The sequence below is a fragment of the Lemur catta genome, chromosome 2 (genome assembly GCF_020740605.2).
Source record: "Lemur catta isolate mLemCat1 chromosome 2, mLemCat1.pri, whole genome shotgun sequence".
Lineage (NCBI taxonomy): Eukaryota > Metazoa > Chordata > Mammalia > Primates > Lemuridae > Lemur > Lemur catta.
Window position 1 is genome coordinate 52,184,707 of NC_059129.1, and position 24,510 is coordinate 52,209,216.

The following is a 24,510-nucleotide window of genomic DNA, read 5'->3' on the forward strand; positions in this document are numbered from 1 at the left end:
CTTGAGCAACCCTGGAGTTTGGATTGGGGGTAGATCCTGGACCCAAACCCCTGTGGATACTGAGGGATGACAGTATTTGCTTAATGATTGAACTACCTATAGAAAGGAGACTAGTTTTTCAAGTTTTATATATTAACCTATTTATTTTCACTTGGTGAATACTTTTGTATTATCTTGTTTTCTTATGTGAAGTTGCCTGGTTGTTTTTTGTGTTTTCCTATTCCCCTTTTCTAGTGAGAGCAATGAGAGAAATGGAATAGTAAACTCTTATTTATTTATTTATTTTTTGAGATAGAGTCTCACTGTGTTGCCCAGCTAGAGTGCCGTGGCGTCAGCCTAGCTCACAGCAACTTCAGACTCCTGGGCTCAAGCAATCCTCCTGCCTCAGCCTCCTGAGTAGCTGGGATTACAGCCATGCACCACCATGCCCAGCTAATTTTTTCTATTTTTAGTAGAGACAGGGTCTCACTCTTGCTCAGGCTGATCTTGAACTCCTGAGCTCAAATGATCTACCCGCCTTGGCCTCCCAGAGTGCTAGGATTGCAGGCGTGAGCCACCAAGCTCGGCCGTAAACTTTTATTAATTTGGACCATTATTTTCATTTAGAACACAAACAATTCTCAACAATTCAGAGGCAGAATAAATGGCTTTACGATTAATTATGAATAAAGTACAGTGAGGACCTGGGACCTTCATCCCTTTCTGACCAAGACTCAATATTTAGACAGATTATCTCTGGTGGCTACCTTCTCCCCTCCCTCCAGTAGGAGGAAAATTGCCAAACTTCCCAGCAAAATTTTTTGTTTTGTTTTCTGGTTGGATAGAGGGAGAGGAAACAATAGTCCCAGTGAAATTTAAACGAGATGAAATGTTGCCTAGTAGAAGTTCCAAAAGAATATCTCTATTCTCAGGTAAGAAGTAAAAAGAATCTCTCTAAGGAATTTAAAGAATGATTTTATATTTTTCCTATCAATTATAATTTGCAAAATGATAACACTGAAGTGGCTTTACTCTTTGTAAAGAGTTCTAGAGGCTGGTGCAGTGGCTCATGCCTGTAATCCTAGCACTTTGAGAGGCCAAGACAGGAGGATCACTTAGGGCCAGGAGTTCAAGACCAGCCTGGGCAATAAGGAGACCTTGTTGCTACAGAAAAATTAAAAAACAAAACAAAACAAAACAAAAAACAACTAGCCAGGCATGGTGACACATACCTTTAGTTTTAGCTACTCAGGAGGCTGAGGCAGGAGAATCACTTGAGCCCAGGAGTTTGAGGTTGCAGTGAGCTATAATGATGCCACTGCACAATAGCCCAGGCAACAGAGTGAGACATTGTCTCAAAAAAAAAAAAAAAAAAAGTTTTTCAGTGTTGTTTATATATAAGGTATTTGCTATTAGAGGATTATTTGGAGCCCAATCTGTGTAGCAGATACTAAAGTATGATAATCTGTATTAAATCGGGGTCTCAAAAATAGACTATATAAATCAAGAAATGTAAATAAATGGGATAGGGTAAAACAAGTTTGTTTCAGCATTTTTATATGGACACACTGAGAAATGCATCTTACTTGAGTTTCTTCTACACCTACTTTTTAAACCTCTTGAAGTGGGAGGAGCTCAGGGAATAGATGGAGGAGGAAAATGGCTAAAGGAAAACCAAGAATGGAAGAGATGTGGGAAGAACAATGAGGATAATGATAATGTGTCATGTTTTCCACTAAGAATGTTGTGAGACTCCAAGTTTTAGAGATGTCTTAAGTTTCTGGTTTTATTTGTATTTTTAGTGTGGAAACCATTATTTATAGCCCTTAAGCATTGTGTATGTGTTTCAACATTCACAAACTTGGGGGATTAATAGTAATGAGAGTTTTACACTTTTCCTGCTTCCAGGTCCTGGCAAAACTGGCTTGTGGACTAAACAAGCCGAACCGTCAGACCCTTGTCTCACATGGGTCAGTCCCACAGCTCTTTAGCCAAATGCCCATTCGCAAAATGTAAGTATTCAGGGAGCACCTTCAATTTCACTCATATCCATGTAAAGACACTCTGGTTGTAGTTTCCTCTGTTCCTTATGAAGGATTGGAGCTAGGAAAAATAGGTACCAGGCAGTTAGAAGGGCGGCAACACAGAAAATTTTGTAAAACTGAGACTTTTTCTTCCCTCTTTTTTAAATCACTGCCTGCTATGTGATGAGAGACTTTTTTCTTAATGAACCTTCAGTTCTGTATTATCGGTGGCAAGTACTGTATCCTGAATTTTAAAATATGAACCAAGTTTTAGCTGTATGTTTAACTTCCCTCTAGACTTTCTATTCAAGTCTGTTATTAAATAACAAATAAATAGCAATTTTACTTCTTTTCTTTCCTCTAATTTCAAATCAAGAGGTTCATGGCTGCTGAATTGCTCCTGAAGTAGGCAATAGAGAGAAGCCAAATCAAATGTATAACAAGGTTGTGCCTACCAATTGTGTGTCCTTCACAAGGGCTTATAATATTGTTTTTCATTAGTTTTGTTTTGGGTTGTTGGTTGGTTGGTTTGTTTGTTTTGAGGTAGAGTCTCGCTCTGTTGCCCTGGGTAGAGTGCAGTGGCGTCATCATAGGTCACTGCAACCTCAAATTCCTGGGCTTAAGCGATCCTTCTGCCTCAGCCTCTTGAGTAGCTGGGACTATAGGTGCACACCATGGCTCTAATTTTTTCTATTTTTAGAATAGAAAAAATAGGCCAGCTCAGGCTGGTCTTGAACTGAGTTCAAGCAGTCCTCCTGCCTCAGCCTCCCAGTGTGCTGGGATTACAGGCGTGAGCCACTGTGCCTCGCCACTTAGAATATTGTTCAAGGGACAAGATATAATGGTTCAAAGCAACAATAAAAGTGCTATCACAAGACTGCATATGAGTAATTGCTAAATGAAGTGTGCAGGTAGTTACCAAAGTTCACAAAGGAAGAGAGTAATGTGAGAATTTATAAAATAGGCATGGGATTTTGTTTTGAGGTTTGACACAATTTGGAGAGTCAGACAAGAATTGTAAAACAATACTGATTTGGAGAATGTTTTAGCACAAAGAGGGGAAAGTATATGGTGTTTTCAGTGAATTGGGACATACAGTAGTTTAGCTGGACCATATTGAGAAGGTAAGTAACGGAAATAGACTAAAAAGATGGGTTAGGGACAGATTATAAGGAGCCTGAAAGGCCAGGCTAAAGAATTTTGAGCATATTCTTAAGTATAGGTTTATATTTATAGTTTACTTTTTTTTTTCTTTTTTGAGACAAGGTCTTGCTCTATTGCTCAGGCTAGAGTGCAGTGGCATCATTGTAGCTCACTGCAACCTCAAACTCCTGGGCTCAAGCAATCCTCCTCCCTTAGCCTCCCTAGCAGCTGGGACTATAGGTGTGCACAACCATGCCTGGCTAATTTTTCTATTTTTTGTAGATGGGGTCTCGCTATGTTTCTCAGGCTGCTCTTGAACTCCTGGGCTCAAGCAATCCTCCCGCTTCAGCCTCCCAAAGTGCTACGATTATAGGTGTCCCCTACTGCACCCAGCCTATGTTACATATTCTTAAGTAAAGTTTTAGCCATGAAAGGGAATTTTTTGGGTTTGGAATTTTAATCCCCAAATGTGACAATAGGTCTTGTACAATTGAAACTTTTATAAGCTGTTGACTGGACAGCTAATTAATAACTTTTTTTGTTTATGTCATTAATCTTCTTCTCAGGTCCTAACTCCCAGAGTATTTGAATTCCCAGATAATCTTAAGCTGAAAAATTAAGAGTCTACAGGGTTAATACATGCTCTCATTTTTCCTGAGTCTTTTGGAGAGCTGCTTACAAAAGCAGAATGTCTTATGTTTGCTGCCAACTAGATATTTATGATGTGATCTGTCAATTCTTTTTCTCCTTTGTTATCAGCCGTAGTCTTGGAGGAAAGCTAGGGGCCTCTGTCATTGAAATCCTAGGGGTAGAATACATGGGTGAGCTGACCCAGTTCACTGAATCTCAACTCCAGAGTCATTTTGGGGAGAAGAATGGGTAAGTGATTTATCTATTTTCAATCATAACCTTGATGGAGTTGCTAGGTTCAAATATAGACAAAAGCATCTAGTAAAATCCAGACCTATCTTTAGGTTAACATTTGTTTTTTGAGGCAATTTCACGGGTCCTTCTTACTTTAAAATATTAGATCACTGTGGCCTATTAGTCTAGAGTAGTTATTTCACATACCTGGGTGGTTGATAGATAGCAATTGTTACTTTGATGCCTGGGTATATACTACTAAGTCCATCATTCACGTGTGCTAAGATGTTATGTTCGCTTAAACTCCTTGTGTTTAAGGGCCTAGTAAGCACAAAAAAACTTGGGGACATGAATCGATGGCTTGCTTGGCCCTTTTCAAAAAATACAAATGATGACCTGGCTTTAGAAAGCAGAACCACTTGTTCTGTTTGCCAATATATCGCACTGGAATTCATTGAGAAGGGCAGGGGTTTCTGTCAGAGGTCAGATTTGGACAGATTTTTCCCTTTTCATGGAAACGATAAAAGGGTAATATGATATAGGTGTTTTGTTTTGTTTTCACAGATTAATCATTTACTTCCACCTTAAAGTTGTTTGCTGGTTTTATTAGGTCTTGGCTATATGCCATGTGCCGAGGGATTGAACATGATCCAGTTAAACCCAGGCAACTACCCAAAACCATTGGCTGTAGCAAGAACTTCCCAGGAAAAACAGCTCTGTCTACTCGGGAACAGGTAAGCCGGTATTCTTAACAGAACACTGCCTCTTTTAAAGGGTTAGATTTTGGTAGCTGTGGATGATTTAATAGATTAGATGAGACCTTTATAAAGTATGAAGAGAACAGAGGTTCCTTTCTTGTATTGAAAATTGACTAGTTTAACTTGTGATCTATCACTTTTTTTTTCCTTCTTCCATCTAAAAAGAAATAAAATGGAACTGACTGAAGTTAAAAATGGAATTTCTCAGTTTTTTAGTAGGTGGAAACTTGGAAAGCGTAGGGTATTGTGCCTCAAGTTTGGGTCTTTTCTTTTTCTCAGAGCTAGAACATGCCTGAAATTCACCTGATGGCATGCCAGCAGGAAAAGAAAGTGAAAATCTTGAGGTAGGCAGGACAGAGAACTGAGAAGATTTCTGTGCTCTGGTGATCCCCTGGTTATGGGGGAAACTTTGATGCACAGTTCTGTTTGGGAGAGAACTGAACAAATCCACTCTCTAGTCCTATAATAGACCTAGAGTACTTAAATGAAGATTAAAGTCTCAATACTTTTTTTAGGTACAATGGTGGCTTTTGCAGTTAGCCCAGGAACTAGAGGAAAGACTGAAAAAAGACCGAAATGATGTAAGATTTTCTTTCTTTATTCCTGGGGTGGGCTTTGGGATTTAAATATCAGCGCTCTTTATGGAGTAGGAGGAACAAAGATAGAAAAAGGTATCAGCCTAGGAAATTTTTTTTTCATTTCAGCATATTATGGGGGTACAAATGTTTAAGTTACATATATTGCCCTCGCCCTGCCTGAGTCGGAGCTACAAGCGTGTCCATTCCCCAGATGGTGCACACCGCACCCATTAGGCGTGAGCCTAGGAAATTTTAAGAAATCTTTGGCCGGGCATGGTGGCTCATGCCTGTAATCCTAGCACTCTGGGAGGCCGAGGTGGGTGGATTGTTTGAGCTCAGGAGTTCGAGACCAGCCTGAGCAAGAGTGAGACCCCGTCTCTACTAAAAATAGAAATTATATGGACAGCTAAAAATATATATAGAAAAATTAGCCGGGCATGGTGGCGCATGCCTGTAGTCCCAGGTACTCGGGAGACTGAGGCAGTTGGATTGCTTGAGCCCAGGAGTTTGAGGTTGCTGTGAGCTAGGCTGACGCCACGGCACTCACTCTAGCCCGGGCAACAGAGTGAGACTCTGTCTCAAAAAAAAAAAAAAGAAAGAAAGAAATCTTTTCTCTTCTTTCAAGATAGGCCCATAAAACTCAATATAATCTTCGAAAGCTTGGATCTACAAACATAAGACCTAACTCTACCCGTCTCTCTCATTACCATTTGCCTCTTATGTTGTGGATTTTCTTATCTAACTCCTCTTGCAACCCTGGTTATACAGTGGCCTCCACCATGAGGAGGACACTGAGAGACTGGACTGTAAATTATTAGGCTTAATGTTTAGTCCATGTGACAGAGGAATGGCAGTTTAAAATACATTTTATTGTGTATATTTGAAGTTTACAACATGATATTGTGGGATACTTATAGATAGTAAAATGGTTACTACAGTACAGCAAAGTAACATGTCTCATCTCACATAGTTACTTTCTTTTGTGAAAAGAGCAGCTAAAATTGGTTTCTTTAATAAAAATCTCTAATACAATCATGTTGTATATCAGATCTCTAGTCTTGTTCATCCTACACATCTGGTACTTTGTATCCTTTGACTACATCTCCCCATTTTCTTCCCCCCACCCTATCCCTGGCAACCAGTTTTATTCTTTATGTGTTGAACCTTTTTTTTTTTTTTTTTTTAATTTTCTGACCATGTTACTTTTTTTTTTCCTAATGTTACTGGCTTCTTTAGTCTAGAAGTAGTGGCTGTTTTAAAGACAGAATATTAAGTCAAACATTAGATATCTGATGATTAGTTTCTTTCTCCTCTCCAACAACTTTATTGATATACACTTTATATGCCATAAAATTCACCCACTTAAAGCATACAGTCCTGTGGTTTTAGGATATTCCAGAGTTCTACAACTATTCTATAATCAATTTTAGAACATTTTTATCACCCCAAAACGAAATCCTGTACCTGTTAGCAGTCACTCCCCATTTCTCTTCCAGCCACCCCCAGCTATAGGGACCCACTGATCTGCTTTCCGCTTTTATGTACTTAATATTCTGGACATTTCCTGTAAATGGAATCGAATCATATAATATGTAGCCTTTTGTGACTGGCTTGAAACCTTTCACTTAGCATAATGTTTTCAAGGTTCACCCATATTGTAGCATGTATCAGTACTTCATTCCTTTTTATGACTGAAATTATTCTACTGTATGGATACAACACATTTTGTTTATCCATTCATCGGTAAATAGACATTTGAGTTGTTTCCATTTTTTGGCTATTATGAACATTGCTGCTATGAACATTCATGTACAAGTTTTTGTGTAGACATATGTTTTCATTTCTCTTCAGTATATACCTAAGAGTATGACTGCTGGGTCACATGGCTAACTGTTTAGCATTTTGAGGAACTGCCAGACTGCTTTCCACAATGGCTACACCATTTTACATCCCTATCATCATGTAAGAGAGTTCTACTTTTTTCACATCCTTGTTACTGTCTTTTTAAGTTTTAGCCATTCTAGTGGGTGTGAAGTGGTATTTTCATGGTTTGATTTACCTTTTCTGAAAGCTAATCATCTTTTTATGTGCGTATTGGCTATTTGTTTATCTTCTTTGGAGAAATGTTTGTTGAGACCTTTTCCTTTTTTTAAATTGGCTTGTCTCTTTATTATTGATTTTTTTTTTTTTTTTTTTTTGAGCCAGAGTCTCGCTCTGTTGCCTAGGCTAGAGTGCTGTGGCATCAGCCTAGCTCACAGCAACCTCAAACTCCTGGGCTTAAGCAATCCTTCTGCCTCAGCCTCCCAAGTAGCTGGGACTACAGGCATGTGCCACCATGCCTGGCTAATTTTTTTCTGTATATATTTTTAGCTGTCCAAATCATTTCTTTCTATTTTTAGTAGAGATGGGGTCTTGCTCTTGCTCAGGCTGGTCTCGAACTCCTGACCTCAAGCGATCCTCCTGCCTCGGCCTCCCAGCGTGCTAGGATTACAGGCATGAGCCACCGCACCCAGCCTATTATTGAGTTTTAAGTGTTCTTTCTATAATATGAATACAAGTCCCTTATCAGATAAATGATTTGGAAATATTTTCTTCCATTCTATGGGTTTTCTTTTCACTTTCCTAATGGTATTATTTGATGGATCCTCTCCTTTTGAAACGTCTTGGCATTCTGCACATCAACTCTATACTGTCAAGAATAGTCCAATACTGCTCGTTTGCCCTTTTTTAGCTGGAATTGGTGGTGAATGTTTATTCCTTTGGTTGGCAACACAGAGAGGGATTTGACCCCAGTTGTGTTGTCAGCCTACCCAACTTTGCCCACTAGGTGGCGCCTGGTTCTCATCTCTCTATAAGCCTGTGTGACTTTTCCTCCCACCTTATATCCAGTGCAACATAGTGGCGATCTCTGAAAATTAATCTTGTCTTTAAGCTTCAAGGGACTTTATGGCCAAAAAGAATTCGGGACATAGCAGATCCTGTCACTTCAATGTTTAAAACATTCCAGTCAGTGCCTTCCTTCACATTTAAGGCTTTTTTTTCCTTTTTTTAATTCTATAAAGCCAAATATGATCTGGTCTCTGGCTACTTCTCTGACCTTATCTCCTATCTTTTCCCCCACTTATTCTACTCTAGTCTCTGCTCCATTGGCCTCATTCCCTTTTATCTCACACACCCAGTAAGCTGTCACCTTAGCACCTTTGCACTCGCTGTTCCTTTGCCCTGGAGACTCTTTGCTCATATATTAAAATTTGCTTCCTCGCTTTATTCAAATCTCACCTTCTCCAGGAGGCCTCCCCCAGTCAGCCTATCACACCAGCAGCTTCCATCACTGTTTGCCTCACTCTGCTTTTATTCATACCACTCATCTGTGTAGTCATTTCTGTTACATGCCTATCTATTTATTAGCTCTAGCTCCTACTACAACATAAGATCCCTGAGGGCCTGGACTTTATGCCATTCTCTTTCATCTCTAGGCACTGTCTAGACATACACTGTAGGCAGTTATAGCTGAATGATTTTAGTCAACAAGGACTCCTTTGTAATTCCAATTTTTATTCTCCCAAGGTAAATCAATCTGCACAACTGTATTTTTACCCCCAGAATAATTTGTGCTCTCAGCTCATTTGCCGTAGGGGTATTTCTTCTCACTAACATCATTTGATTTTTGAGGGGTCCCTATGCCTTGACGTTTATTTCTCAGTTTGCTGAGCAACAACACCATTCAGATGCTTAGACTTCACTGAAGTGAGTCAGTGATCTTGCTTTCTACAGGCAGCCTCACTATACTGTATCTTCTCTAGATGGGTTGTAAGAAGTGAAAACGTATGCTGTTACTAAGCATCAGAGCATCAGGGCAGAAAAAAGACTGGATTGAAGACTAGAACCACCATGCAATCTTGACATCCTAGCTTTCAGACAATTACTTGCCTGAATCCTTCCTTCATTCACAAAACAGAATATAGTATTACAGGTATTTGTTATAATCTTCCTGCTTAGACACCATTAAAAACATTCAAGGGAGTTCCATTTTCATTTATTCTGTTCCCATCACCTGTCAAAATATGTTAGATATTCTAATATCCCATCACCCAAATTATTTCTGATTACTTTTTTTTCTCATTTTTCACTTTATAATTTTAGTTGTCCAGATAATTTCTTTCTATTATTTAGTAGAGATGGGGTCTTTCTCTTGCTCAGGCTGGTCTCGAACTCCTGACCTCAAGCGATCCTCCCGCCTCGGCCTCCCAGAGTGCTAGGATTACAGGCGTGAGCCACTGCACCCGGCTTCTGATTACTTTTTACACCCAGAAATAACAAACTTTTTGTGGAACCATGTGATCAGATTTTTATTCAGAAAATGTGATTCTGCAGTGTAGTACACTATTAGCATCCCTCAGAGTACCTAATCCAGTGTCCTGTGCATAAGAGGTACTCAGTATACATTTGTAGCTTATAGGAATTAGATGCTGGAATAAACAGCCTCGTTTGGTTACTGACACTATATTCTTGAATTTTAAGCTTAGTGTTTCCAAACTATTGTCACCCTGATTCTTTTAATCTCCTCTCATACATTTCCATATATAGAATTCAGATGCTCCTGGAACTTTATTTCTGGTCTCAATCTTTTTCCACTCACCAGAATGACAGGGTGGCTACTCAACTGGCTGTGAGCATTCGTGTGCAAGGAGACAAACGTCTCAGCAGCCTACGCCGCTGCTGTGCCCTTACCCGCTATGATGCTTACAAGATGAGCCATGATGCATTTGCTGTTATCAAGAACTGTAATACTTCTGGAATCCAAACTGAATGGTGAGTTTTCTTCTAGCTCATCTTAGAAAAGACTTGTGTCCTGTCCTAGCTCTAAAATTAGTGGGTATCCAAGCTATTCCATCAGGGTTAGGCACTTTGTGACTCAGACTAGCAGCACCTATTACAGAGGGGAATGGTTATGCACTAAGTGAGAGAAAACAGCAGCAACCTCAGGAACAAGGCAGCCCAGCTACAGGTTCTTTGCCTACATTTGATATATTACAGTTCCCAAGGGTGGTTAGAAGGCAAAGGAACCAATACTACCTCTGCCTGTATCAGCTTGCTTTAGTTGGGGAAATGACCAGTTGCACTTGGAGAACAGAGCTCGGGTTTCAAGAATGCATTCGGGTACTTCTCTTTCAACTACTTGACTGTTCTATCTTAAAAGCATCCTTCTTGATTATGAAAGTGACCTATATTTGTTGATAATTTCTATCTAACATCCCAACTCAGTTACAAGCCCCAATGGTATTATACCAAATGTCATACTCATTAATAAACTTCATTTCTGTTGGTCATGAAATATAAGCCTCTTTTTGTTGGAGCACGTTCATTTTCTGTTCAGATATTAATGATTTCCTGGATTGGAATCCTTTAATTATTTATTTAACAGCCTACTGCTACATAAAAAAAAGTATTCCAAATTCACAATGGAAATATAATTATGAGAGAAAGATAAATTGGTTGCTCACTTACAGATGTATATTGAAGATTATTTTTAAAAATCAAAATTTAATGCCCTAAGTTATTACTTATCTAAATATATTGGCACTACTATTATATGAACAGACCTATAATAGAATGAGGTCTCCAAAGTTGGAGTCTTTGTTCTTTACTTGGAATAATTTACTTAAGTTTTATTTCTTGATAATATTTATTTTCAAATATTGAACAGTTTTTTTGTTTGTTTTTTTTTTGAGACAGAGTCTCACTCTGTTGCCCGGGCTAGAGTGCTGTGGCATCAGCCTAGCTCACAGCAACCTCAACTCCTGGGCTCAAGTGATCTTCCTGCCTCAGCCTCCCGAGTAGCTGGGACTACAGGCATGCACCACCATGCCCGGCTAATTTTTTTCTCTATATATTTTTAGCTGTCCAAATCATTTCTTTCTATTTTTAGCAGAGACGGGGTTTCGCTCTTGCTTAGGCTGGTCTCGAACTCCTGAGCTCAAACGATCCACCTGCCTCAGCCTCCCAGAGTGCTAGGATTACAGGCATGAGCCATGCACCCGGCCGTAATATTGAACAGTTTTATAGAACCAAATGACAATTGTGATACTATGGTCATATGAAATTTGAAAACTTATAAATTGACACTATAACAAACACTACTCACCGATATGTGACATTTATTGGCAGGGAGGCATCAAAATTAGCTAATTATAAGAATGTTCCAAAGGATGAAATCTGAGGATAGTGGAATACTTTCATAATTACTTTAAAATAGCATTTACCCTTACCTCATTGAGAAACCTGTATCTAAAAGCATGTTTCATCTTTTGAAATTCAGCTTGTGAAAATTTGGGTGATTAGACATAATAAGGAACTTTATGACAGGAATTTCTACAAGTGTTTCTAAGACTGGGATTGGTAACCAAAAGCAGTTGTGGAATTTCATTCTCCAGAAATTCCAGAATGGAAAGTCTGTCACAGTTAGGGTGAGGTAGTGCCCCTGTTTAAAAACAAGAGAATAGCTTAAGAGGGATTTTTCAAGTCTTTCCCATCTAAATGTTCTAAAGCTTTTCTGTTGCCCTGAATAAAATCTCTTCCCCCAACCCTGAATTACAGCAGCTCTGCAGTGGTATCTTATAAAAACACTAGCTGTCAGAAGGTGGGAGGTCATTCAAGTTAGTGGTTCTCAAGATGCAACATCAATTGTTAGAAACTGAAATTCTCTGTTCATCCCAGGTCTACTAATTTGATACATGTTAAATTTTGAGAACCACTGCAGTAAGGAATGATTTCTTCTTGTGGCAGAATCAGAATCCCAGTCATTTATTAATTGAATCTTTCCTAAGCTCTGAAATAGTGACCTATTGCTAATCTTCTTGTTCTTTTACTTTCTATACAGGTCCCCTCCCCTCACAATGCTTTTCCTCTGTGCTACCAAATTCGCTGCCTCTGCCCCTTCACCTTGCACAGACATCACCGTCTTCTTGAGCAGTGACCCAAGTTCTCTGCCAAAGGTGCCAGTCACCAGTTCAGAAGCTAACACCCAGGGAAGTGACCCAGCGGTGACAGCAACTAAGAAAGCAACCACCTCTCTGGAATCATTCTTCCAAAAAGCTGCAGAAAAACAGAAGGTCAAAGAAGCTTCGCTTTCATCTTTTACTGTTACCACTCAGGCCCCCACGAGCAATTCACCATCCAAGTCATTACCTTTCCAAACCAGTCGAACAACAGGAACGGAACCCTTCTTTAAGCAGAAAAGTCTGCTTCAAAACCTGAAGCAGCTTAATAATTCTTCAGTTCCTTTCCCTCCACAAAATCTACAGTCCAACTCTAAAGGGTTACCAAATCATTTTCCAACAGAGTATACAGATTGTGCCCCTGTTTGTGAAGGGGCGTTGAAGCTAGAATCCTCTAAAGCAACTCCTGCAGAGATGGATTTTACCCAGAACAGCCCAAGCATGCTTGCTTTTTCAGCTTCCAAGTCTGCTCCAGGGGTGGCTCACAAGGTAACTACCACCCCAAGTCTTCTAGCCGCTGAGGACCAACTGCCCTGTGAGAAATGTGGCTCCCTGTTACCAGTATGGGACATGCCAGAACACATGGACTATCATTTTGCACTGGAGTTGCAGAAATCCTTCCTGCAGCCCTCAAACCCCCAGGTTGTTCCTGCCTTGTCTCCTCAAGGCAAAAGAAATCCCAAGAGCCCTTTGGCCTCCAGTAATAAACGGCCTAGGTCTGAGGGCATGCAGACATTGGAATCATTTTTTAAGCCATTAACACATTAGTGCTGCCCTCAGGCTTGCTATAGGATTTTAATATTTTATCTGTAACCTGGGACATGGAAATATGTTCCCTTCTCAGGGAAATCCATAACTTTATGAAAATTTTAATACAAAATAATCCAGTTAGGTGCCAGATTAAGGTTCCCATCTCTTCACAGACATAGATTCTAATCCCATTGCTGACAGAGATGTAAAAATTCATCCTCTCATTGAGTTTTTAATCTGTAGTTTTTAGGGAGGCAGTGTCATATTGTAAAAAGTATGTGGGCCTTGAAGCCTAAAAGAGACTGGTTTCAAACCTAGCCCTCTCCGCCTCTTATTGCAGTGACTTTGAGCAAGTCACTTTCTTTACTTCCTCATCTGTAAAACTGATATAATACCTTACAGATTATTTTAATCTTCAACTTAGAGTTGGCACAGAAAATGAACTAAGTAAAAAACAAGAAGTTTAAAAAAAACAACAACTTCTCCCCAGTTTGGTGACAGGGGCAATTTCAGATAATGCCTTGACGAGAATTCCGTATTTTCCGTTGGAAAATGTGAGGTGAAGAATCCCTAAAAGCGCTGTAGTAACTAGAGCAGGGCAGGTTCTGTAAAAGCTACTCAATAAATGCTGAATCTCATACAGGTAAACCCTATTATAGCCTCAGTTCTAGCCACTGGTTAGCCATTCTACTTCTGCATTTTATTCTAATGTAGAACGAGACTGCCACTGGCCAGTTCGGGAACTCTGTTTAGATTTGGTAAATCATAGTCAAAACTAGATCATCTCTAGAACCTTGCTACTCTGAGTGTGATCTGAGGAACAGCAGCATCGGGATCACCTAGGAACTTGTTAGCAATCGTCTTAGCCTCACCACTACTACTGCATCCAAATCCGCATATTAACGAGACTCCCAGTGTGTATCTTAAAGTTTGGAAATACTGATCTAGAAGATACCAACAGCCAGGTTTGTAGAGAACAATAACATTTCCTTAAACTCACCTTAAGAGGTGAGTGCTTGGACCTTTGGGGTTACTGGCATGTTCATCTCTTCCTTACTGAAGTATAAATATTTAGCTTAGGGTTTTAAATTGATTATTGTAGCTTTTGGCACTTGTCCATGTTTAGAGTACTGTATTTTTAATCTCCGTTCTTATGTGTGAGAAGTCAGCTTTTTTGGCTTGAATTACACAGGGAACTCAACTGAAGATGAACTGAGTTGGTGGTGGTAGGTAGAGAGAATAGTGTACATCTCCCTCCTTCCATACATATACACAAACCAATGTTTAGCTTATTTATAAATGGGTGAGGAGTCTGTATTTAGTTTGAAGAACAGGGGAAGGTTTGAAAACCATTGGATCTAACATTATTTTTTCCTCCAAAAATATTTTCTACTTTTATGGCACTTGAATATCCAATAAAGAACTGTATTCACTATGTACATGGCCTTTTCCTACTAGATCTGTAGCTTCTTAAAGGCAAGAATTCTTCACAGTGCCTTACAAATAACAGGTGCTTGACATTCATTGGGTGAATGTATATTGTGAAAAACTTTAGATGTGATTACCAGAACTGGGGACAGTAAGAATATATCGTCCAGGTGTGGAGGCTCACACCTATAATCCTAGCACTTTGGGAGGCTGAGGTGGGAGGACTGTTTGAGGTCAGTTCAAGACCAGCCCAGGCAACACTCTGAGACCCCATCTCTATGACAAATAGGAAAAATAGCCGAGCATGGTAGTGTGCACCTGTAGTCCCAGCTACTCAGGAGGATGGCTTAAGCCCAGGATTTTGAGGTTGCAGTGAGCTATGATGCCACTGCACTCCATCCAGCAAAGTACAAATTCCTTGGCGACCTGCCTTATACACATTTTTATCCCCCTAAATGTTCCATTAATGTAGCAGAGTGGCTCAGTAATTCCTGGAGATGTCGCATTAAACGCTGGGATGTGATTTTCCAAAATTTCCTTTCTTAGTCCAGGATAAGTTAACAAACTGGATGAAGCATCTATTTCTTTTGGAAGCTATACAGATCAAGTTGCATAAATTTTTAACAGTTGGGTGGACTGGCATGAAGGAGTCATACAGAAAATATAATGTGGTAGAAACTTAGGTTTCACTGGACTTCTAGAGGCCCAAACTGGTAGAGTTTGGGAGTGGGGTGGGAGGAGTAGTGGATGGCCAATAAAGACAGTATCAGCCACATACCTTCTGTTTTCTTGGGAATACCAGCCCTGCCCCAACATACTGGCAATGAGTCTGTGGAGGCAACAGCAGACAGACACGCAAAGGTCAGTGCTGGGTGAAAGCTACAGTATCTTTCTGCCAAATATAACCTTTCCTTCCTCACAGCTGTTTATCAACAACTATACAGAAGGAAGTAAACAGCTCTTAGCTCCTGATATAGGTGGAAGTTCTTCAACCACAGGCTTCTTAGTAGCAAGTTAAACCAGTATATTTTAAAAAGCTGAGGCTGAATGGTAGGGGAGCTATCACTTTAATACTCTAGAGGCAGAATGTCACACAAGACCTTGGGCCACATTTATCACATTTCTTTTGCCAGATCAATGTTCAAAATGCAGTCCCTGTTTTGCTGTTGACTTTATCCTTGGGCCCTACTTTCTCTGTCCATAAGGTATGTTAACAAGGAGTCTGAACGTGGAAACAGCAAGAGGGACTAAGGTTTGGCCAGGTGGCCCTCATGGCTCCAAAAATCTAATTCAGATTATATAAACCTGAAAAGTTTGAGGACCAGATTACCATTTGTCTCTAAATTCTCTTTAAGTAGTTAGCACTCTAGTCTCCAAATCTCTGACAGGGCACAGAAGTGGGCTCCTTACCATTATGACACTAGGAAGTGACTAACTCCTCAAATAGAGGGTAGCTACTTATTTCAGCTGAAAAGCCCTCAGTTTCACCTTCTACTCTGCCCAGAGAATTTACAGGCAGGATACTTTGTTACAATAATGGACCATTGATCCTGTGAGAGGAAGAGGAAAAGAAAAATGACGGATGAGATACCAGATGGGTTCTTTCCACATTCAGGGCTCAGCAATGTTGGGGTTTTTCTTCTCTTATCTTGGAGAGGCATCTCGCCCTGGAAGGAAGCTGAGCCTGTGTCTTAAGCATAAGCACAGTGTATTCAATAAAACACTTTTATTCTGTACAATATATATGTGTATTTAAATATATATATACATATATATATATGCAGAGAAACCTCAACCAACAAATCCCTGAGTCCATGGGAACCCAGGACACTAACAAAGGGAAAGGAGGGAGGCCATGCCTAAAGAGTAGGAAATATGGCAACATTGTTCCCTTTCCTCCTGGTTCCCTGCAACAGAGGGAAGGGATGGTCACTACAAATTACTAAAACAAGAGAGGGCTTAGGTTGGAACAGAAAGGCGGGTGAGAGTCGCAGAATGGGGAACTGTGGTTCTGGGAAAGTAAAACGTACTATTTGATCCAGCATGAAAGCCAACAGATGACTGCAGAGGAGAGGACGACACTGATTGACATGCAGCTGACCTTTGGTACGCCAAGCCATAGCCTGGCAGCCCCACGCCTGGCCAGCACAAATAGCACCTGTGGGGCCTGTGAGAGGAGGAACTGGGAAAATGGCCCTTGAGTAAAGAAGGGAAGGGAGATAAAGCTGAGGAAGAGGCCTCAGGCCTCAGCACAGGGTGGGAGCACTGCCATTCACTGTCCCTGTGTGATTTCTTCAGACCCTGGGCCACCACATGGCCAGGAGCAGATAGCTTTTGTCCACAGTCAGGTAGAGATGGGCAATTACATGGCCTTGAAAAGAGGTATAGAAAAAGGAGTGCTTTTGAGGGCCGTCCCCAGTGGTGACAATTCCTGAAGTGCAGGGACCACACCAACAAATTACGCCCAGTCCTGAAAGTGGGCCGAGGAATTGACAGTGGATGCAGTCAGCTCCGTAGACAAGCCACAGTGTTGCCAGGGTTGATAAGCCAACCAGGTGGGCACACAGCTTCTCAGCACTGCCCTGAATTCTGTCTTCTCCCTCAGGACTGCCCCTCCCTGGCCACACCAAGCTTGGCACCTCTCCAGAAAGGTGACGGGAGCAAGTGGCAGACAGCACCCCTCTCTCCTTAGCCTACTAACACACAGAGCCGCCAGTGGGGTGGGGGCAGCATGGCCGGAAGTCACCTTATATATTGTAGGGACAGCAACAGAGCTGTCCAAGCCTGGAGGACTCAGAAGCCCATGTTGGCTTGAGCTTCTCCTGCTGTAATGGCTTGCACATCAGTGACATGGCCGATGCCCTTGGTGACACCCTCCCGGAACAGCAGTTTGGCGCCCACCTTCAGGTACTCTGGGTGTTTCAAGAAGCGGAAACGTACCACTGCCTTCTCCCCTGTCCGCAGCTTGTCCTGCAGCAGATAAGTGGTCACTGCCCTGGCCAGTGCCTCCCATCCCATTCTCTACCAGCCTTGGCTCTCCACCCTCTAGGGTGCAACCCACCCTAAGTGGGGCTTTGTTCCCATTGTGGGATCAGGGAAATCTCTCCAAGTCTGGGGCCAGGCCTCCCTCCTTTCTGGAGACAGGAGAATTCTGATTTTTCTCTGGAGAGATGGGGCAGGGCTGGGTCTCTCTCACCTTCGCATGTATCTTCTCCACCACTGCTGTCTGACGTACGTTGCCCACGTGTACAGTCACCTGGAATCCTCGTCGGAAGGTGGTGGCATGGAACAGCAGGACTATCTCTGCCTCGAACACTGAGCAGATGGTAGGATTCATCTCGGGGCTCACCATCACCATGCCCTGGGGAGGCACAGCCCCCAGGCCCAGGAAGGGCAGGCCTAGCATTAGACTCTCCCTCCCCAGCCACGCCCACGCCCTCTTACAGCTCCTGAATTTCCTCTTCCTCTACACTACAAACACAAAGACCACAGAAGTCAATACTCAAAACTCCCTCTTAAAAGGAACCCTTCTTTACCCACCTCCCATGTCCTCTCACCCTTCTAATGCTTCGTATTTTTAAGAGTCCTGGACACTCGTGTTGCTCAACAGTGATTCATATCTAGTGATATGTGCGTCATATTACTCTGAACCATTTTTATACACAGTCTGTGTAACTAGACCATAAGCTTCTTGGTTTCCTTTGAGTTTCTCTGAAGCACCTTAGATGGGTGCTGCTCATTGAGTAGCGGGTGTGCTGTGTTCCCTCTTCAACCCACCCACCCACCTCACCTTGCGAAGCAGAGCACGGTCAAAATCCCCGAGGGCCAACGTAGCAGCCTGACCAGCTCGCAGCACACGGCAGGCAGAACGGTTGCGCTGGATGCTGCACACTCTCAGCTCCAGGAAGCAGCCATCATCCGTGGGGCCCACCACCAGCTGGTCCCCCTCACGGCAAATCCCACTGCAGCCCAGAGGGCAGGTGGCACAGTGTCAGCCTAGGTCCCTCTACCCACTACTCTGCTGGGGTCACTCACTGCATTCCTTCCCTTCTGGGATTGAGTCCCTCAAGTGGGGAAAGGGAACCCTAAACTCAGACTTGTAGCGGGGAAGACTGCCATAGTTCAGAGTCAGAAGGCTAATACCAGAAAAGGCCAGTGGCGATGGCTGCCAGAGAGGCACCTGCTGGTTTGACAACACTGAACACCTGAGTCCTGAAGGGGCAGGTTTATCCCCTTGGGTTCCAGCCCCTGCTTTGGAAAGAGTCTTAAGTGACCTCTCATTTCCCTACTTTGAGATAAAGTCAGCTGAATACACTCTGGTTTTCTTCCTGGGGCCCAACACCCACACCTCTCCCTCAGGGGCCTGGAGATTCCCAGCAAGCAGCAATACTGTTTCTTCCCTCAAAACCCAACAGACTAGCCCTCTGCAGCTCATCTTGTGTTTTTTTTTTTTTTTTTTTTAGACAGAGTATCACCGGGGCTAGAGTGCCATGGTGTCCAGCCTAGCTCACAGCAACCTCAAACTCCTGGGCTCAAGTGATCCTCCCGCCTCGGCCTCCCAGACTGCTAGGATCACAGGCATGAGCCACCACACCCAGCCTCTCCAGCTCTTTTGATAGTGAAAGCCTAGTCTGCAAAGAAGCACATCCTTTATATGGGCTCTGTTCAACTCCAGGGTCTCCTCCTTTGGGCCAGATGTGTCTGAGTGTATGGGTGAGGGCTGAGTGGAGTGGGTAGCAAGCAAGGCAATTCACCTGGAAAGTGTCCCTCCAACAACAGTCCCCACCTCTGGTACTGTATAGATTTCATCCACCTAAAGCCAAAGAAAACTGTATCAAAGGTCTGCCAAGTAGGGCCGGCAGGTCCAAAGTCTCTAAACAGACTCTGGGCTCAGTCAGAATCAGCCCTCTCTGGTTCCCCAGCCTACTGGCTGTTTGGGTGGCCAAATACCTGGAACTCCGTCAGCTGCTGCATGAGTTCTTCCTGCTCTTTGCTGTTGGTGAGTGGTGGCAGGATGTTCAGAAAGACTTTGAGGAGGTCCAGACTCTCTCCAGACACACTAGACAGTGTGAAGATGGGGGTGACACTGTAGAGGGAGGCATGGAGTGGACAGATGAAGAAAGTCCTAACAGGAGGCAGCGGCCAGGACCCCATAGGGGAACTTTGCTCTGGGCAGCTGGGGGCCTCTATCTCCTGCCTGCTAATGGTTCGGGAACGCTGGGTCCTCTGTAAGCCCTGCCAAGGAACATGGCACATGAAGCCCATCCCAAAGCTCAAGGGAGACAGCAAATGCCTGTATAGCACTTCATCCCCAGGTCCCAGGCATCAGCAAAGACTCCCTCCCATAATCCCAAGCTGAAAAACCCACAGAACTGAATCAGAACTGGTCTGGCTCTGGTAGATGGGACACCTATACTCTTGGGTCTTGGGCCCTGGGCCCTGTGGCAGCCTTCCTAGTGGATCAGGGTTTTAGGGTGAGGCAGGCTTACTTGGGTGACTGGGCAAACTGCTGGGCAGCAGTGACAGCATCATCCTCAGAGGTGACCAGCATGGGGACCTTGTGGCAGCCAGGCTGCTTGAGGACCCGCTCCAGCTGGCGTACTGTCCTCTCTACTGTGGTCTTGGCACACAGGTCCACCTTGCTGACCACGATGAAAAAGGGCACTTTCAGGGCCAAGGCCAGCCCCAGATGTTCCCTTGTGGTGCCAGCTGCCTCAGAGAAGGCAGGCAGGTGGCAGGAGAGAAGTGTGAGAAGGCAGAAGGGAGGAGAGGGAAGAAGAGGGTTAGTATGGCTCCCGGGTTTGAGGAGACCCAGGGCAGGAGAGAGTCAGCACCCCCCTTCAGCCCTGTCTCTGCCCCAATGCCTCATACCAATCCCAGTGTTGGCACTGACGAGGAGCAGGGCGCAGTCAGGGCAGTAGGAGGTGAGGCCAAAGATGGTGGTGTGCAGGTACTTGTGGTGGCCTGCCAGGTCGATGAAGGTGATCATCTTGGAGCTGCTCTCACAGATCTCTTCTGCTGTCCGTGAGTCGCTGTAATTCACCACCTGGTCCAGAACCCAGGGCTCTCAGTGCCCCCTGCCAACCTCCCCAACCCTTTAAGAGTCACCAGGACCTAACCCAGTCCGCAGGTGACCCTGCCTCTTAACCCTGAGCCCTGTTTTTTATTTAATTCAGTTGATTCCCCATTTGTTTTCTAAGAGGGACAGAGCTTGTTCACAGTCCCCTCAGAGCCTTCATCTATACTATTCCAAAGTGTCCACACTCTGCCCCCATCCTATGTCCTTCATCACTACTATCCCATCCTCAGAGTCTGGCCCCACTGGGTCCCGTTGATCCCATGCACCTCTCCCTTGCTGTTAAAGCCCAGGATCTCGAAGCTGATGCTGGATGTTCGGCCAGACTGAATCTCATGCAGGTGGCGGAAAAGGTTGAGCCGAGCCCGGCCCCGCCCATTGTCCAGCTCTCCCTGGGTCAGGACTCCAAGCAGAGTTGACTTCCCGGAGTCCACATTCCCCAGGACGGCCACACGGAGGTCTAGGAACTGTGGATGAATTGCTAGAGGTAAGGTCTCCAATCTCTCACCTCTCTCACTGAAGACTGGGTCAAGGGCAGTGAGGTGCTTTAGGGAGCAAGTGATGAACTGGAAGCCCCCAGGATCCTGGGCCAGGGACAGCCTGCCACCACAGGGCCCACCCAAGGAGTGTGGACATGGGGGGAAGGAAGGGTGTGAGTTCACCTGTTGGTTGTCAGGGACCTTTCGTACTAACACCTCAGTGATCTTCCGGGGCATGTCGCTATCATAATCCACTTCTCGCTCTCGGAGAACGGTGATGTCTGCTCCAACCCTGTCATAGCAAGGCCACAGCTGCCATATCTCACCTGTACTCCCCCTATTCCAGCCTGGCTCTGGACCAATGGCTTTCCTGTACCTCCCGCAGAGCTCCCAACACCTTACTGCACTTCCCACCACCCTCCAATCTATCCCTCATCCACAGCTCCCTTTAAAACACACACACACACACATCTTGAGGAGCAAAAAAGCCCAAGTCCAATGAGGAGGGGACCAGAACATGAGCCCTCCCACTTCAGCCCTTTGTCGTGAGAAGGCAGCAGAAGGAAAGTCCCACCTTGGCCCCTCAGGCCCTAGGTGACTGGGTCTGCGTGGGCCTCCCGAGTGAGGTAAAAGAGAATCGCGGGGGAAGGGGAAGCATACTTCTCTGCCATTCGGTGCAGGGTCTTGAGGGAGGCCCGCATCTCCTCCTCAGCCAGCCCCACCAGCAGCCCATTGTCCTCTACCCCAATCTGGTAGACAGCCTCACCGCGTCCCTCCTGGAGCCGCCACTTCATTTGTGTCACCAAGTGCTCAAAGCGGTACTGGGATGGATTCACCAGCTTCAGCTTAGGGCAGGTGGGGTATCACGAGGTGAAATTAGAGGTGTTCCTCCCAAACCCATATGGGCCCCACCTGTTCTGCTGCAAGGCCAGGGCTGTCCCTCTCCACTTAAACCTTTCATCCCTAAGCCCCCTAACAGTGAGTCCCCCTTCAACAAAACGAGGTACAAAGCCCTTACCCTGAACCACAGCTCTAAACTGCTATAAATATGAAGTTGGAAGGATCTCAGAGAAATCACCCCACGCTGGCAAGGACAACCTACCCCATTCCCTGCTCCTCCCCACCCTAAGACTCACTTTATATTCGATGTTTCCATCTTCAGCCTGAAAAGAAACAGGGGGCAGTTACCACACACCATCCAGACCCAATCCCTACTTCCCCTTGATTCTCACTGGGGCCCAGACTGCTAACTTAAGAGAGAAGGAAGCCCCAATGGCACCTGCTTAGGCAAGTGGCTACCAAAGGTCAGTGGCAGACAAGACCCTCTACTTAGCCCCAACGTGGCCTCCCTGAAGGCAAGGCCTATAAGCACACAAGGAGTCACCCATTTAAGCCAGGAACGGAATCCTGAGTCTCTCTTTTCTTTGATCAGGCACAGTACATTCTTCCTAGATGCAAGATCACCCCTTCCTTCTCCCTCGGGCCTCAGACTGCTGTTGCCAGAAGTCTATGTCTCCTCTGTGTCCAGGCTATTGAGGCCTTTCTTTGCCACTGGTCTGGGAGACACCATTTCCTTCCTGCCCACCCCTCTCAGCTGATGTCATCAAGAGTAAGAGGCTGCAAGAGGTTCTGGACCAGAGCCAAAGGGTGAGCTCAGCACTGGTCACTACAAGTCTGATGACAGAGGAGCCCCAGGTGAGAGAGCAGCAGAGCTCCAAAGCTGGGGCTGACATGAACAGAAGAAACTCGGAAAATGGAATGAAGGAGACAGACTCCATAAACAGACTCACTATGGCCTTTACCTTCTGTCTCCTAACCTTCATGCCTCGGTTGAGGTGAAATCCTGAGTCCGCCCCATAATCTATTCTACTTCCTCCAGGTGGTAGCACAGCATAGACATACTCTGTTGCCTGAGCCTTCCCCTTTTGGGAACAAAGGGATATGGGATTTGCCTGTTCTGCCATTCTGCATTTCCATACTCCTCTCTGGCCATTTTATTTTTCCTCTTCCCTTCCTGTCGTCATTCCATCCCTTCAAGGCCCTCTGGCTTCCAGGCCCTAACAGGTATTTACCCATAATCTCCACCTCATTGTGGGTAAGGAAGATCTTTCCCTATCAACAAAGAACTTCCAGCAACCTTTTTATCATTCTGCTGAGGATGGGGAATTGGGATGGTTGGCTTCAGAAATATGGTATGAGGATGACAGTTTAGGCCAATGGTTGTCAAAGGATGGTCCCAAGACCAGCAGCATTAGCCTCACATGGGAACTTGTAAGAAATGCAAATTCTCAGGCTCACCCCTCTCTTACTGAATCAGAAATTCTAAGGGTGGGGCTGGCAATCCAGGTGATTCTGATACATGCTAAAGTTTGATAACCAATGGTTTAGGCTCTTCCCCTAGGTCCTCCTTTCCTAAAAGAGACAAAGTAGCAGTCATTCTCTGCCTTAAGGATAGACAGAACAGGTATGTGGAAGCTCTTCTCCACACACCTGTTCTTGCCCCTCAAAAGAAAGGCAAAGGGACAGAGGACTAAGCCTCACTGTTCTCTGGGTGTGTGTGTGCGTGAACTGAAGGGCAGGGAGGGAACATATTGCTGTTTTCCCGGGTACTCCCCTCTTCCCTGTGGAACAAGTTTAGAAAAAGTGGTGGTTACTCTGCCTGCCTCCTCAACCGAGAATGCAGTCTCCCTTCCCCTGTGGCAGCACAGGCAGGGGTCGGGGTGTTCTACTCTGCTTTTCCCAAGGGTATGGAATCCCCTTTCCTCACTTCTCTTCCTGGGGTAATCTAGATCAGAAGACGGGTCCTCCCTCTTCATACTTCCTCCCTGAGGTCCTGACACCGGAGGGGAGGTTCAGTCTCTCTGCCCCTTCTCCTGGGTGTCCCGGGACCGGAAGGAGGGGTTCACCTCCCGCACCACTCCTCCCTGGGGTCTTGACACCGGAAGGGGGGATTAATTCTGTCTGTCCCGCCTCCCTGGAGTCCCAGGACCGGAAGGAGTGGTTTCTTCTTGCCCCGCCACTTCTCAGGTGCTCACCTCGGGGGGCAGGTACGGGGGGTTGTTGGCTTTGCCCCCTCTGTTCCTTCCGTTCTTCTTCTTCCCTTTCGGGCCCCCGCAGCCGCTGCTGCCGCCGGCCCCCCTAGCCTTGAGGGTTCCGCCTACGGCCGGGCCCCCTCCAGGCCGGCAACAGCCGCCGAACAGCTCCGATACCCGCGAGTCCATCCGCCGCTGCCGCCAGCCCCCCGCCCGACCCCTCCCCCCCGCCACCGCTGCCGCCTCCGCCGCCGGCCCTGCTGCCACTGCCGCGTCGAGCCAGCGGGAGGAGAGCGGGGTGGGGCCCTGTGCAAGCCACGCCCCCATCTCCCCTGGCCTCCGGGTCGCGTCAGAAACAGCCGCGGGGCACCACGGGATATAGAGTCCTCAAGCCTGAGAGC

General features: G+C 44.8%; 2 protein-coding genes across 11 annotated transcripts in view; one reads left to right on the plus strand and one right to left on the minus strand.

Annotated features, from left to right (window-relative positions):
- The window catches only part of POLH (DNA polymerase eta), a 37,168-nt gene extending 22,635 nt beyond the window's left edge, over positions 1-14,533 (plus strand). For 3 of the 4 annotated variants that reach the window (XM_045542033.1, XM_045542035.1, XM_045542036.1), the window contains 6 exons: positions 1,888-1,991; positions 3,906-4,025; positions 4,621-4,744; positions 5,284-5,349; positions 9,989-10,158; positions 12,227-14,533. In XM_045542033.1, coding sequence (XP_045397989.1) covers positions 1,888-1,991; positions 3,906-4,025; positions 4,621-4,744; positions 5,284-5,349; positions 9,989-10,158; positions 12,227-13,112 — 1,470 coding nt within the window. In that variant the 3' untranslated portion in view covers positions 13,113-14,533. The remainder of the gene's footprint in view (positions 1-1,887; positions 1,992-3,905; positions 4,026-4,620; positions 4,745-5,283; positions 5,350-9,988; positions 10,159-12,226) is intronic. The other variant, XM_045542034.1, reaches the window with a different exon arrangement.
- GTPBP2 (GTP binding protein 2) lies at positions 1,428-24,403 on the minus strand. 7 transcript variants are annotated; one of them, XR_006733255.1, is made up of 14 exons: positions 24,113-24,309; positions 22,214-22,240; positions 21,738-21,922; positions 21,261-21,369; positions 20,868-21,065; positions 20,394-20,568; positions 20,012-20,231; positions 19,473-19,608; positions 19,277-19,335; positions 18,313-18,484; positions 17,719-17,883; positions 16,114-16,212; positions 15,301-15,351; positions 1,428-2,082 (listed from the first exon to the last, which is right to left on the minus strand). XR_006733255.1 is itself a non-coding variant. In XM_045542039.1 (12 exons), exons 1-12 carry the CDS (start codon positions 24,296-24,298, stop codon positions 16,141-16,143), a joined length of 1,704 nt encoding a protein of 567 aa, XP_045397995.1. In that variant the 5' UTR covers positions 24,299-24,309; the 3' UTR covers positions 15,479-16,140. The 7 variants fall into 7 exon arrangements, 5 of the variants coding, with proteins under 5 accessions (XP_045397995.1, XP_045397993.1, XP_045397994.1 ...); XR_006733256.1 differs by lacking the exon at positions 1,428-2,082 and adding an exon at positions 11,314-12,441; XM_045542039.1 differs by lacking the exons at positions 1,428-2,082; positions 15,301-15,351 and having other exon boundaries at positions 15,479-16,212.
- Positions 24,404-24,510: the final 107 nt, after the last annotated feature.